Raw genomic sequence first — 14,116 nt, forward strand, 5'->3', positions numbered from 1 at the left:
AGTTTGAGGCCATTTCCCCTTGTCCCATCACAGCAGACACACGCAGTGTGGCCGAGCCCTGCACACCAGGCAGGCTGTGTGCCAACGGGGAAGCAGCTCTGACTGTGTGTGGATGGGTTTCTGCTGCTGTAAATCGAAACTTGTACAGCTCCTTTTTGTAAATGCAAAACTGAATTCTCTCTCTCTTCTTTTTTCTCAGCTTGTTGAAGTTCCAGATGGCAAACCAACATGAAGCAGTGGAAGTGTAACATGGTTCTGTTATAATGGGTATGTAAACATGATATTTATTCACTGCAGTAGACTGCTGTGAACCATATTCTGCAGTAACCTTTCAAACCCGTCGCTTGGCTGCACGTAGGAGCGCGGTCTGAATGGACTCGCAAGGAGTGCCTGTGTTTCATTGAGAAGAACAGGGAAGCACAGGAGCTTTTTGCTGATACAACATCATGAAAGTGAGATGTATAAAGATAACGTGCTGCTCCATGAAGGTACTGCCATTTTTCTTGTGATTTAGCCCCGTGTTTTTAACTGATTGGCATTTGTGAAGGCTGTGAGTTCGTGCTGTGACTTTTCCTCTTTGCATGTGTTTGTGTTGGGAGGAGGAGCAGGTGGTGCTTGGACTGCTCTGATTTTAAGACTGTGACATAAACTTTTAGCACAATAGAAATATAAATAGCATTCAGTCAATTAAAGTGTATTCCTATCTCTTGAGCATTTAAATTGCAGCCAGGAAATGCCAGTCGCAGAAGTTACTCATTGCTAGAAAACACAGTCAAACCCTTTAAGCCATGGATTTTAAAAACAAATATCTCCTGGGGACTTCAGCAGTTCCAAATGGTCAGAGCTGACATAATGAAGCATGGCCCTTATCATAGAACGGCCTGGGTTGAAAAAGACCACAGTGATCATCCAGTTCCAACCCCCTGCTATGTGCAGGGTCGCCAACCAGCAGACCAGGCTGCCCAGAGCCACATCCAGCCTGGCCTTGAATGCCTGCAGGGATGGGGCATCCACAGCCTGGGGCAACCTGTGCCAGTGCCTCACCTCCCTCTGTGTGAGAAACTTCCTCCTAATATCTAACCTAAACCTCCTGTCTCAGTTTAAAACCATTCCCCCTTGTCCTATCACTACCCACCCTCACTAACAGCCATTCCCCCTCCTGTTTATACGCTCCCTTCAAGTACTGGAAGGCTGCAATGAGGTCCTGGCAATTCTGCTGGGTGAGGAAAAGCAGCAGCGCCTTTACGCAGTCCTTAAATTCAAACCAAGCCTTATCTGTAACGACTTTAATACGCAGTGTTTGTGTTGGGCAATTAGCTACAGCACGCGTTTACTCTCGCTTTCCATTAATTGGTAGATAATAGCATCTCCCAAAGTTAATATGAGCTCGAGCCAATGATGATCGATTGTGAAAGTTCAAGGCATCCTGTTGATTATTCAAGTATTCCTATGCTGGCAGCGGCGATGTCCCGGGCTGATCTTTGCCCTGGGATTGTCCCCTGACCTTCAGTGTCCCCAGGGATGGGGCGCCACCGCCCATGGGAGGCAATGCCACGACTGGGAGGTGCAGCCCTCGCCGTCTGCAGCGCAACAGGGAGAACCAAACTCTGCCAATAAGTGAAGTCCCTGCAAAAGCCCGGAAGCAAAATGGCTATAATTAAAACCTGACAGCAACGAGTTCATAAAGAAGTAAACGAAGAGGCGGGCTCTCTGTAAATGATGATCTAAAAAGCGTTCTGGGTTCTGAGACCTCATTTGGAATGTATTCATTAAGTAATATTTGAATCATTTAACAGTTTGAACTCTGCTGCGCTGTTAATATCTGAGGGGGATTTTTTTTTTTCCCGGTAACAAAGAGGTCTTTGTTCCGTCTGTGCTCGGGCTGTGCCTTGGATATGAGTGGGAAACCCGATAGCCTGACATTGCTCGAAGTCTGGGAGCACAATGTGAGTCGTCTGCAGCCGGGATTAAATCGGCCCTTTTGTCCATGTGATCCCGGAGCGGCGCTGCTGTGGGATGGCAGGAGATGTTTAACCCCTTGTGCTGGTGGTGGGCAGCCCGCTGTGTGCCACCTGTACCCAGAGGGGCTGTGGGACAGAAAGGGACAAATGCTGTAGCAGGGTTTGTAGTGATGGGATAATGGGAAATGGTTCCAAACTCAAAGAGGGGGGATTTGGGTTGGATGAAAAGATGAAGTTTTGACACTGAGGGCAGTGAGGCACTGCACAGGGTGCCCAGAGAGCTGGTGCTGCCCCATCCCTGCACACAGCCATGCTCAGGGCACGGGGCTGTGAGCACTGCTGGAGCTGTGGGTGTCCCTGTGCACTGCAGGCACTGGGAACAGACGGCCTTCGGGGGTCCTTTTCGATTCCAACCATTCTATGAAGTGGCAGAGAAGAACTTGCAGACACAGCGTAAAACAGCACCTGATGTCTGTATGTAAAAGAAAAGCACCAAGGTGAGCCCTCTGTGAACCAAACGCTCAGGGAAAATTAAGTCATCAAGACTTTACGAAATCGCCTCTGGTTTTCTGCTTTCACAATAGGTCGGTTTATAAGATGATGAAAAATGAATTAACTGCAGTGGTTTTCTGGCATCGCCCACGGTGAGCCCGACTTTCCAGATGCTCAGAGCTCATTCCTGCTTCACCACGCTGCCATAAATCCCACCTGCTTTGGGTTTAAGAAAACAGCAGAACAAAGTCAATCATACAAACTCCACCGTAAAATACCGAGGAGAGTTAAATACTGATTATCCGTATAGAGAGGTGCTATTTTTTATTTACGTCTCACCGACTTACTTTAGGAAATATAAAACCCTTACAGTTCCTGCGGCCTAACTAATCCTTTGGGGTGTTTATGTCAGCTAATTTGTTGGGGTTTGTGTTGTTTTTCTTCAACACAATCAGATGTGTGGAATCACAGACCCAGGTTGGAGTCGGAAGGGACCCCCGAAGGCTGTTCTGGTCCCACTGGGGGGACACCCACAGCTCCATCAGTGCTCACAGCCCCGTCCTGCTGAACACGTGTCATCCGTTTCACTTTTATCCCTCCGTTGTGCCTTTCAGTAGTTACACTGATACACCTGAAGGCTGATCTTAACCTTACAGAGCTGAGGTGTGAGCGGCACAGGAAAGCAAGCCGTGCCTCTGCTTGATGGAACAGCTTAAAAGACCTCTTGCTAACGGCGAGCTGAAGTTTTCCAGCATATGGGCTTGTTTTGTACAGTTATGTGTGGTTTTTCCTTAGATTCTCGGTGGTAATGAGCCCACACAGTTGATTGCTGCAGGGAGGAAAAAAAAAAGAGAAAAAAAAAATCGTCCTGAATAGGTTTGCTGAATAATTATGAACTGAGCTGAACTCTTACATTTGCTTACTAATTGTACGCTCCGTGATGTTTTATGTATGATGCATTCATTTTGTTAAAAAGGGATTTTTTTTTCTTTTTTTCTTCTTTTTTTTTTGCTGAGCAGCGACTTTTCTCAGCGCAAGTCGGCCTGGCACCGTGGAAAGAGCTGAATTCAGGGCTGATGAATTGATGGCGTTTGAATTGTTCTTCTTTTTTTTTTTTTTTTTTCCTTTTCTAAATCAACCCCACTATTTGGTTTGCAGAGCTTGCAATATGAAACCCCAAATCACACCATTGTCTTGAAAGTCGAAATCAATGAATCCTCTCCACTTCGGATTTGGCAGCAGCGACAGCTATTGTTAATTTAGAAAATAATCCCCTGCAGCTACCGCTATTTAAATAACGCCTTTCCCTCCTTCCCCCCACGATGGCCAAAACCCAAAGACCAAAAGTAAAAATACTGTTTGTAGGATAGACTTCTCCCTGTATGGAGAGGTTTCCCCATCCGGGCGCTCCATACCTGAGCTCCGGTGGCAGCGACAGCCCCAGCGCTCTGTTGGTGTGCACAGTGCAGGGCTCTGCTGCTGGGCACAGATGGGAGCTCAGGGTCCTGGAACATTTGGGGTGTTCAGCCAATGGACCGAGGGAGTCTCCATCCCACACGTGTGTGTTCTCCTTTGCAGTTCTTCTGACAGCGCTTCTTCCACCTGAGGAGCAAATGGACGCGGCATCTACCTGCACAGTAACGGGGTGAGCTGTCTTCATAGCTGAAAATCTCTTTGCCAAAAGATTTGGTCTCTTACATGGAAGCTGGTGTGCGTGAATTGTTGCAGGATAAGCCACTGAGACAACAGCCCTGGAGTTGGAGCAGAGCTGTGATGGCACATCGGCCTGAGGTCACACGGCAGTGGTGGGAGCTCCAGGCAGTGGGAACGCAGCACTGGCAGCAGTGAGTTTCCTCCTTCCACAGCCACGCTGTGCAGCTCTCATCACAGCCGCGGTGCAGAGCCCAGGCTGTCTCCCCAGAGAAGAGGCTGTGTATAAACGTGATGACAAAGCTGTGATAAAAAGGGTCGGCCGCAAATGGAATCCAATGTGATTACAGCAGTAATTAGTGTACAGTGCTGCTCCTGACAGGTACATCGTCCAGCAGGCACATGGCAACCTCAGTGGGAAATACCTTTGTGCAACCCTGGCATGAATACACTCACAGTGCCTCTGTGCACTGGTGTTGCTGTCATTTACAGCGCTCTCTATGCTCTGCTGCGTTTCAGGTTCGGACCCACAGAATGGTTTGAGTTGGAAGGACCCCCGAAGGCCAGCCATCTGGTCCCATTCCTTGCAGTGCACAGAGACACCCACAGCTCCATCAGTGCTCGGACCCCCCTCCAGCTCAATCCAGACTTTTCTTCAATTAAAAAGAAAACAAAAACAAATCCCCATTTAAATAGAACGCCTCTGTGGCCAGAGAAAGATTGGATCAAGAGGACATCAGTGACCATTTACACAACACACTGTTAACATTACGAATTAGAAGAGTGCGCCCCATCTACCCTAAAGGCAGAGCCGGAACTGTTCCCCCTCTACCCGGGAGCCCCGCACCGCGTCCCAGCCGCCCGTGCTGCTGCTGCGGCCCCGCGGGAGCTTCCGCAGCGCCCCGCGCCGCGCCCCGACGGCTCCGCTCGGCTCTCCCGGAGTGCTGCGCCGCGCGGCCGCCAGGGGGCGCTGCGCCCGTTCGCAAGACGCGCTCCGACGGCGCGCACGCAGGCGCAGAGGGACGCGGAGGGGCGCGCGGCGGCCGCGGGAGGAGCGCACGCGGAGCCCCGGGGCTGGGGGGAGTGATGGTGGTGGTGGTGGGAAGAGGGGGTCGGGCCCTGCGGGAGCCGCAAAACTGCGGGATCCGAACCGCTCCGCCTGCGGGGCTCCGCCGCTCCGCTTTGTCGGCGCCCTCCCCGCTGCGGTCGGAACTTCGCTTCTCCCCTTTGTGCCGCCGCCGGCCCCGAGCACCCCCGTCCCTCCGCTAAGTAATAATTTCCACGTCCGATTCCATTTCTTCTCCCGTTCTGAAATCTCCAAGCCATCAGCGAGGAGGATAGTTCACATGAAAACTAATTACACAAAATCAATATTTAATCACAGCGCGGCATCCTGATCCTGCAGAAAAAATCCCTTTAAAACTCTGCTGCCATACACAAATACTTCTCGGCCGCTTATTTATAGATCTCTCCCTCTCTTTTTTTTTTTTTTTTTCTTTTGGTGCGAGTAATTTCATTTTCTTCCTATTTTTTCTTCACTACGAAACGTGCGAGCTGCGAGCCCCACAGGTGCCGCTTCCCTCCCCATCCTCCCCGGGGTCCAAGCGGTGTTCTCACCCCGAGGGCGCCGCGCTCGGACCGCTCCGTTCCCGCTGCCCGGACCCGGGGCGGGCCGCCTCTCCCCGTCTCAGCCCTTATCGGGAGGGCTCCCACCGCGCGCCGCCGGGAGCGGCACCTCCCGGGCTCGGAGCGCCCGAATCCCGCCGCTCCGCTCCGCACCCCGACGGCCGGGCCGGGCGGGCGGGCATCGCTCCTCGCAGCTCCCCCCGCAACACCGCGGGGCAGCGGCCGGAGGGAGCGGAGCGAAGCGGGAGGGGCGAGGAGCCGGCGCGGCGGAGCCACCTTAACGGCGAGCCCCGCCCCGGGCCGCGCGGCGCTCATTGGCGCAGCCCCGATGGCTGAAATTCATCGCTGAAATGCAAAACTTGTTGCTGCTCCGCCAGCGCCGGCTGAGAGCGGGGGAGAGCGCGCGAGGGGAGCGCCGCGGAGCCCTCCGAGCGCCCGCACGCAGCGCCCGTCCCGGCCCCGCCGCCGCCCCCGGAGCCCCGCGCGTCCGGCGGACGGCGATGCGGCGCGCGGCTCCCGGGCGCCGGAGGAGCCTATGAGCGGCGGCGCGGCGCCCCGTCGGCTCCCGGGCAGCGCAGCGCCGGGCGGCAGCGAGCGGAGAGGCGCGGGGTGAGCGCGGGCGGGCGCGGCGCGATGTGAGCGGGGCGGCGGGGCAGCGGGCGGCCATGCGCTTCTGAGCCGCGCAGGATGTTCGGGCTGGAGCAGTTCGAGCCGCAGATGAGCAGCCGGAGCGGCGGGCAGGGGGAGCGCGGCTTCGGGCAGCCCGGACTGAGCATGAGCGCGCACTTCAAGGCGCCGGCCTTCCCCGGCGGCGGTCCGGCGGCCGCGGTGGACCCGGCCCTGGGCGCGCTGGGCGAGCCGCCCCTCCTCGGCATGAACATGAGCCTGCCCGGCGACGGCTACGGCTTTCCGGGCCGCGGCCCCGCGGAGCTGCACGGCGCCGGCATGCAGCCGCCCGTGCACGGCTTTTTCGGCGGGCAGCAGCCGCACGGCGGCCACGGCGGCGCGCACCACCCGCACCAGCACCAGCACCAACACCAGCACCAGCCGCACTTCGGCGGCAACTTCGGGCCCGACCCCGGCGCTTCTTGCGTGCACGGCGGCCGCCTCCTGGGCTACAACGGCGCGCTGGGCGGGCAGACGGCGTTCGCCGACGGCTACGAGCACATGGCCGAGAGCCAGGGCGCCGAGGGCTTCGGACAGCAGCGGGCCGGGAACCTGCCCGATTTCCAGCAGCACAGCGCCGGCGCCTCCGGACACGCCGTGCCGGCGCCCTGTCTGCCCCTCGACCAGTCCCCCAACCGCGCCGCCTCCTTCCACGGGCTGCCGGCGGCCGGCTCGTCCGAGCCCCACGGCCTGGAGCAGCGGCGGCTCCCCGCGCAGGACTCGCTGGAATACAATTACCCCGGCGACGGCCCCGCCGCGCACTTCGAGCTGCCCGTCTTCTCGCCGTCGGAGCCCGAGGGGCAGCTGCCGCACTACGGCGGCGGGCGGCAGGTGCCGGCGGGCGGCGGCTTCGCGGGGACGGCGCTGCCCCGGGCGCCGGGTATGGCCGTGGCCAAGGCGCAGCCCCCTCCGCCGCCGCCGCCGCAGCAGCAGCAGCACGGCGTTTTCTTTGAGCGCTTCGGGGGAGCGCGGAAGATGCCCGCCAGCCTGGAGCCGGTGGCCAGCACCAGGCACCCGCTGATGCAGCAGCAGCAGCCGCAGCAGCCGCCGGGCTTGCTGGCCAGACAGAACTCCTGCCCGCCGGCCATCCCTAGGCAACAGCAAACAGAAGCCAACGCTCCCAACCCCAACTTGCAGGACAATGGGCCGATAATGCAGAACCAGCACGCACAGTTTGAATACCCTATTCACAGACTGGAGAACAGGAATATGCATCCCTACGCCGACCCCGTGTTTAATATGCAGCACCCTCCTCCGCAACAGCCACCAAATCAAAGACTGCAGCACTTCGATGCCCCCTACGTGAGCGTCGCCAAGCGGCCGCGCTTCGACTTCCCCGGCAACCCCGGCGTCGAGCGCTGCGCCTCCTGGGCCGGCGGCATGCACGGCCCGGCCATGGAGAGCCACCTCTCCCCGACGTCTTACCCGGGGCTGCCGGGCGATTTCACCCCGCCGGCTCCCGACGCCTTCGTAGGGCCGCTGCCGCACGGCGGCCCCGAGCACCCGGCGCTGGCGCAGCGCCAGAACGCGGCCCTGGTGATGAAGCAGATGGCCTCGCGCAGCCAGCAGCGCCTGCGGCCGCCCAGCCTGCAGCAGCTGGGGCACCACGGCGAGGTGGGTCCCGCCGGCTCCCTGCCGCCGCCCGGCTTCGAGCGCGAGGCCGCCGCCGCCCGCGGCTTCGACGCTCCGGCGCCGCACCTGGCGCCCGACGGCACGTGGTTCGCGGGGCCGCCGCCGCCGCCCGGGGAGCTGCTGCCTCGGCGCATGGCGGGGCCGGGGCTGCCGGCCGAGCCGGCCCCCCACGAGCTGGGCCTGCAGCCGGGCGGCGCAGCCGTGCTCTTCCGGCCGGGCGCCGGCGCGCTGGGGCTGCAGGAGCCGCTGCGGATGGCGGGCGAAGGCCCGGCGCAGGCCCTGCCCTCGCCCGGCGTCCACCCGCCCTTCGCGCCCGCCGTGGGCGGCCTCTCGCAGCTGCAGTCCCCCGGCGGCGGCGTGGCCCTTCCCAGCGCTCCGGCCGAGCGTCGCGGCCCCGCCGACTTCGCGGCCCAGCCCGGCTTCCCCTTCGGGGCGGCGGCGCGGCAGCCCCCGGCGCACGGCAGCGCGCCCGCCCTCAGCGCCTCGCCCGGCGCCTACCCACCGCCCCCGCCCGAGTTCCCCCCGCCGCCGCCGCCACCGCGGCCCGCGGCCAGCAAGCTGGGCGCGCTGTCGCTGGGCTCCTTCAGCAAGCCGGCCGGCAAGGACAACGTGTTCGGCCAGAGCTGCCTGGCCGCCCTCTCCACCGCCTGCCAGAACATGATCGCCAGTCTGGGCGCCCCCAACCTCAACGTCACCTTCAACAAGAAGAGCCCGGCCGAGGCCAAGCGCAAGCTGAGCCAGGCCGAGCCCGACCCGCCGCCGCCCGCCGCCCCGGACTACTTCCCGGCGGGGCCGACGGCGGGCGGGGGCGCGGGCAAGGCCGCCCCGCTGCTGCCCGCCGAGAGCAGCCTCTCGCCCGGCTTCGCGCTGGAGCCGCCGGCCGGCGGCGAGGGGAAGGCGGGCGGCGGGCGGGGGCGGGGCCGCCGGAAACGGGACAGCGGGCACGTCAGCCCCGGCACCTTCTTCGAGAAGTTCTCGGCCGCGGAGGGCGGCGGGGCGGGCGTCAGCCCGGGGCAACCGGCGCCTCCGGCCGCGGGGGGGGCCGCCGGGGGCCGCGGGCGCGGAGCGCGGCGGGGGCACGCCCCACGATAAGCCCCTGACCTCGCCCTCCTGGGGCAAGGGCGGCGAGCTGCTGCTGGGGGAGCAGCCCGACCTCATGTCCTCGCTGGACAGCGGCATCCAGAGCGTGACCAAGTCGGACGGCGGCTCCCCGCACGTGGACTTCGCCGACGAGGTCAGCACCAGCTACGGCAACGAAGACGAGGTGTCCTCCAGCTCCGACAACGCCGGCCCCAAACCCACGCGCAGCCCGCTGCTGGGCGGCTCGCCCAAGCTGCCCCGCGGGGAGCACGCGCTGCTCAACGGACAGAAGCCCCTGGCCCTCGGCCTCCTCAATACATCTACCTCGACCCCCGACAGCTACGGGCTCAGCAGCACGGCGGGCGCGCACCCTGGCACGCCGGGCATGGAGCAGGTGCGGACCCCCACCAGCACCTCGGCCCAGGACGAGATCCACCCTCTGGAGATCCTGCAGGCGCAGATCCAGCTCCAGCGGCAGCAGTTCAGCATCTCGGAAGACCAACCCTTGGGGTTGAAGAGCAAAAAGGGGGAGTGTGCGGGGCAGAATGGGGACAGTGACCTGGGCGGGTGTTGTTCAGAGGGTGTCAAGAACGCTATGAGCACCATTGACCTGGACTCCCTGATGGCGGAGCACAACTCCACCTGGTACCTGCCCGGTGAGAAGGCCCTGATGGAGGGGCAGGAGGAAGACAAGCCCATGGCGCCGTGGGAGAAGCCCAAGCCCCAGAATCCCAGCAAAGAAGGTATCTGCTGTCCCGCGCGCATTCTGGCCCACGGGGGGGGACTGTGGGCTGCCGTTGAGGTTACCAGGCATGCACCAACCTCACCCTGCCTCACAGCTCGGTGGGGCAGCAGTGCTGGGGACAAAGCGCCCACAGCCCGGCGGGGCCCAGGGTCATGGTTCTGAGCTTAGTGGCCACCTGCAGAGCACTGAGGTGTGGGGGCTCAGCCAGATGCTGGGGGGGGCGTTGAGGGGCTCCACTGCTGTGCTTTGCATCTGCTTCCTCTGAACTTTTAGAGAGATCTGTCCAAGCCGTGGGAACATGTATTTGTTAGTGATCCCCGTGCAGTTTCAGGTACTTTCCTGCATGTGCCAGGAGCCGGGTAGCAGGGTGGTGCTCTTGGTTTTTATTTTTTTAGTGAGAAGGAAATTTAAGTTTAGATTCTGGGTCCACTGGTGTAAAACTTGCTTAGCTGGCAGATGTTTCATTTTGGCATTCATTGTCATTTTTGATCCTTCCCCGTGCCCACAGGGCATCCTAATTCTCCGAGCTCGGAAAAAAATATTCTAATGAGAACTCCCTATGATAAAGGCTGTTTAAGATAAAGGCGATTATGGATTCAGTCGGTTTCTGTTCTGTCGTCTCACGGCTGTATTTTAGAGCTCCCTGCCCACCATGGGGACGTTACAATGGGCACACGTGTCTGAGGGCACACGGGTGGTTGTGTGACGTGCCACAAGTGCACGTGCATGACTTCCACGCTAGAAATGCATTATTTCAGCCCAGGGAAGTTGCAGTTTTGGCACAACGGCATAGTTTGGAATTGTTTTTGTTAGGCTAGGTCTTACAGACCGACTTTTTACTGCGTTTTGTGCTCGGCAATCTCACTAAGGAAGGCGTTGGGAAATGAGATGGAGCTCAGGTGCTTGGGGCATCGTCAGTTCCCCACTCCCAGTTCTGGTCGGTGCTCCAGCTTCGGCTTTCTGAAGCGTGAATCCTCGCCCCCACTGTTTGTCTCTTTGTTCATGGTTAATGCCCAGCTCAGGAGACTCTCATTTGAAGCGGGAGTGTTTAGCATGCACAGCAGACTGTAGGAAGCCCATCAGCATTCTCCGTGCTTCACCCAGGCAAGGACATAAATTGGTTTGTTTGGGGCCTTTCTTTTCCATTTTTAAATGGAGTTGCACACAGCATCCTTCCTGGCCCCTTCTCTTTTATTGTTTCTTGTACACAACATCTCGATCTGACTGGATCAATAGCTAGTTAGCACAAATCACAGCTCCTGTCAGTTCCACCTTGGCAGACTCTGCACACAGACACGCTCGCCCTCCCTCCGTCACACATCCCCTTGCACACGCATGCACAGCCGTGAACGCACCGCCTTGTGCTTAAGAACAGATCGCAAAAGGAGAATTTATTCCCTAAACCCTAATTCCATAGATTTAAAAAAAGAAAAAAAAACCAGCCGTGAACAGTCTGCACGTTTATTAAAAGTGCAGTTTGGCTTAGAACTCGGTGTGTTTTGTTTGTGTGTGCGTGGCGTGGAGCGGTGCCTTCTTTCACAGCACTCCTACGTGCATTTGGATCACCGCTATTCTTAGTAACATCTTGAGCAATACGTCCCTGGTCGCGATAAGCACAGCGCTGCTGTTGGAGCAGCTCATCACTCAGAAGGAAACCATTCCATCGTGGGTCCTACATAAGGACGGGTTTGGGTATTTCAGAGGCACAAAACAGCCGGCTGGTTTTACAGCAGCGGACAGAGGCACTGTTTGGTTTCACCCTTCTGTCGCTGGAAGGGTTCAAATGGCAAAACTCGGGGACACCGGCAGAGAATTTTCCTTGACTGTGGTTCTCTGGCACACAATTCCTTGTGCTGACACACAATGTAGCGGGAGAGAAAATGTTCTTTGCTTGAATCTGATGGTGAAACCTGCGATCTCGTTGGTTCTCCTTGGGTGCAGGGGTAGGGGGAGGAGGACACGGTGATGCATGGGGCTGACTGCAGCGCTGGGCTCTGTGCTGCCTTCGTGCTGCTCTCCTCTGCTGCGTGCTGGGGGGGGGAGGACCAGGGCTCCGATTCCACTGTGGCTCTCAGAGGGCTCTTTGTGATTGAGGAGCTCCTTAAAACTCAGCAGCACCAGAAGCACATGCGAGTGATGCCCGGATTGCTGGGGGAGACAACTTGTTCGAGTTGTTTTCGTGGCTGTTCGCATTCCTTATGATTCATCTCTTTTTTCATGCTGATGCCGGTAGTGAAATAATTAGCTAATTACCTGGCAGTCTGTGCAAGCTGTGAGATTTAAAGGTAGATGAGGACAGATAATGGTATTTCAGACTGCAGTTCACATGCACTTGTCTTATTTAGTAACAAGCTTTAGTCAGGCATTGTCTGTGACTCATAGTTTCTTGTACCAGCACCTCCTTGGTGACGGCCGATCGCTCCTTCCCCTGTCTATAACATCACACTCTGCTCTGCCGTGGAGCTACAGCCGGCAGAGAAACATCACAGTGCTCAGCCTGGAGAGCTCCTGTTGACTTCCAGTAGCGTGGCTCTAGCTGACAAAGAGCAACTCGATCCCATTCACGTGAAAACCAGCTCTAGTTCAGCAGCTTTTTGCTTTGCTTGGTTTCACTGAAGCACAGCGATTTCCCTTCAGCGCGGTGTTGATTGCTGTTCTCCAGAAACCCATTCACTGAGTTCTGTCGGGCTCTTGGTGTTCGTTCTTAATTGATGTTTGGGAGGTCCCGTGCTGCATGTGCCAGGTGAGGACATCCACGTGCAACCCAGAACCGTGCAGGCGCTGATGGCAAAAATCAGAGCGCAGTCCGAGAGCTGCGCGGCCGTCGTGCTGTGCTGGGCGCAGCACTGCTTTGTGCTTCATCCTTCAGTTGGTGTTCATATTCCATCATAACACCCAACCTAGCATTCGTGGGAGCCGGGAGGGCACAGCTCTTGGTGCAGCAGTGGGTGACGTGTGTAAGTTACTACCAAACGTATTCACAAAGGACAAATTTGGTCCTGCTGAGGCGCTGGGAGCCTTTGTTTTCTTTCTTTTCCCAGTGCGTGCTTTTGTTGTCAGCACTGCTAAATTCGGAGAGGTTTTTCTGGGGGATGAGGCTTGTTTGCTGAGGCTGAGTGTGTTGGATATGTTGAGGGGTGTTTCATGCGCTGAAATAGCGTTGGGAGCAGTGCATGGTTTGGTGCCATTGTAAGGATTGCTGGAAGTGAGTTCATTGACTGCGCTGGGTGCACTCGGCGGTGATGAATGTGTGTTTCCTGATGCTGCTTTGTTTGCCTGAAAGAGAAGGGGAGAGTTTGCAATATTGCTAGAGCTGCTATAATGCAGCACTGGATGCATAAGTGTGTGAATTTGTTGGCATTTCAGCTCCTCCCGTGGCCGCTCCATTTGCCCTTTCGTCCACAGACCTGCGGCTGTGTCAGAACTAAGGCACATCACCAACATGCTCTGCACCTTTGCACTTTCTTTTAACAAAGTGTGCTGTCTTATAATGGCACATTCAGTTGTGGGATAACAGGGATGTGTAAATGGCAAAATATCTGTATGTGGCCATGTGAAATCTTAGTGCTGGGCAAATGGCTGTGTGTTTTTAGTCTCTCATATCACATATATTTCTAAAGTGGCAGAGTAGCCACAGAAAACATGAAGCCAGCTCTACAGTGAATCTTCAGGTGGCCCAACTTGCATGCTGGTTTTTGTACAAGATTTCCCAAAATGGAGCAGTTTTAATGCCTCATTCGTAGAGCACACTTAGAAAAAGTGACCGGTCACATCATGCTCTGTGGGATCCTTCCCATTTTGGTTACAGGCACCAGCGGCCCCGCATGGCACTGCCTCTGTCCCTGTGCCTTTTTCTTCCACTTTAAAAATCCTAGCCTCCAAAAGCAGCCAAGTTTCATCTGTACATGCACGCCTGTATTTTGGGGGGCACATTTAAGGCTGGGGTGGGTATTCTGAAGCACAGCATTCCTCGTTTCATTTGTTTGAGGGGTGTTTTTAAGAGGGAGCTCCTGTTGAGGTGTGTGCTTTGCTTCTGTACTTTTCCCCAGGAGTTTTTGGGTGGAAATACCTGATGGAAATTATAATAAGTGAGGCTGTCCGGTCTTCGAGGAATTCAGGGTCCACCCTGGCTTTCCCCATCTGGGATTTTTCAGCTTTTAACACGTAAAGCAGGTTTTTTTCTATTTTGCTGATAGTGCTCAGACAGCTGGCTTGTATAAAAATACCATCATTCTTCACTTTTCCTTTGCAAAAACTTTTCATT

The 14,116-nt window shown here is 57.4% G+C and overlaps 1 protein-coding gene and 1 long non-coding RNA gene across 2 annotated transcripts in view; one reads left to right on the forward strand and one right to left on the reverse strand.

Annotated features, from left to right (window-relative positions):
• Positions 1 to 3,014: 3,014 nt before the first annotated feature.
• Positions 3,015 to 4,887, reverse strand: LOC122176830. Its single transcript, XR_006177850.1, has 3 exons — positions 4,152 to 4,887; positions 3,869 to 4,055; positions 3,015 to 3,282 (listed from the first exon to the last, which is right to left on the reverse strand). It is a non-coding gene; the product is annotated as an uncharacterized LOC122176830 (long non-coding RNA).
• Positions 4,888 to 6,382: 1,495 nt separating this feature from the next.
• The window catches only part of MN1 (MN1 proto-oncogene, transcriptional regulator), a 36,656-nt gene continuing 28,922 nt past the window's right edge, over positions 6,383 to 14,116 (forward strand). Inside the window, 2 exon segments of the mRNA XM_042866083.1 lie at positions 6,383 to 9,079; positions 9,081 to 9,850. Of these exon segments, the coding sequence (XP_042722017.1) occupies positions 6,417 to 9,079; positions 9,081 to 9,850 (3,433 nt within the window). The 5' untranslated portion in view covers positions 6,383 to 6,416.

This window comes from Lagopus leucura, unplaced genomic scaffold (assembly GCF_019238085.1).
Source record: "Lagopus leucura isolate 7727_CA_CO unplaced genomic scaffold, USGS_WTPT01 Super-Scaffold_806, whole genome shotgun sequence".
In the NCBI taxonomy this organism is placed as follows: domain Eukaryota; kingdom Metazoa; phylum Chordata; class Aves; order Galliformes; family Phasianidae; genus Lagopus; species Lagopus leucura.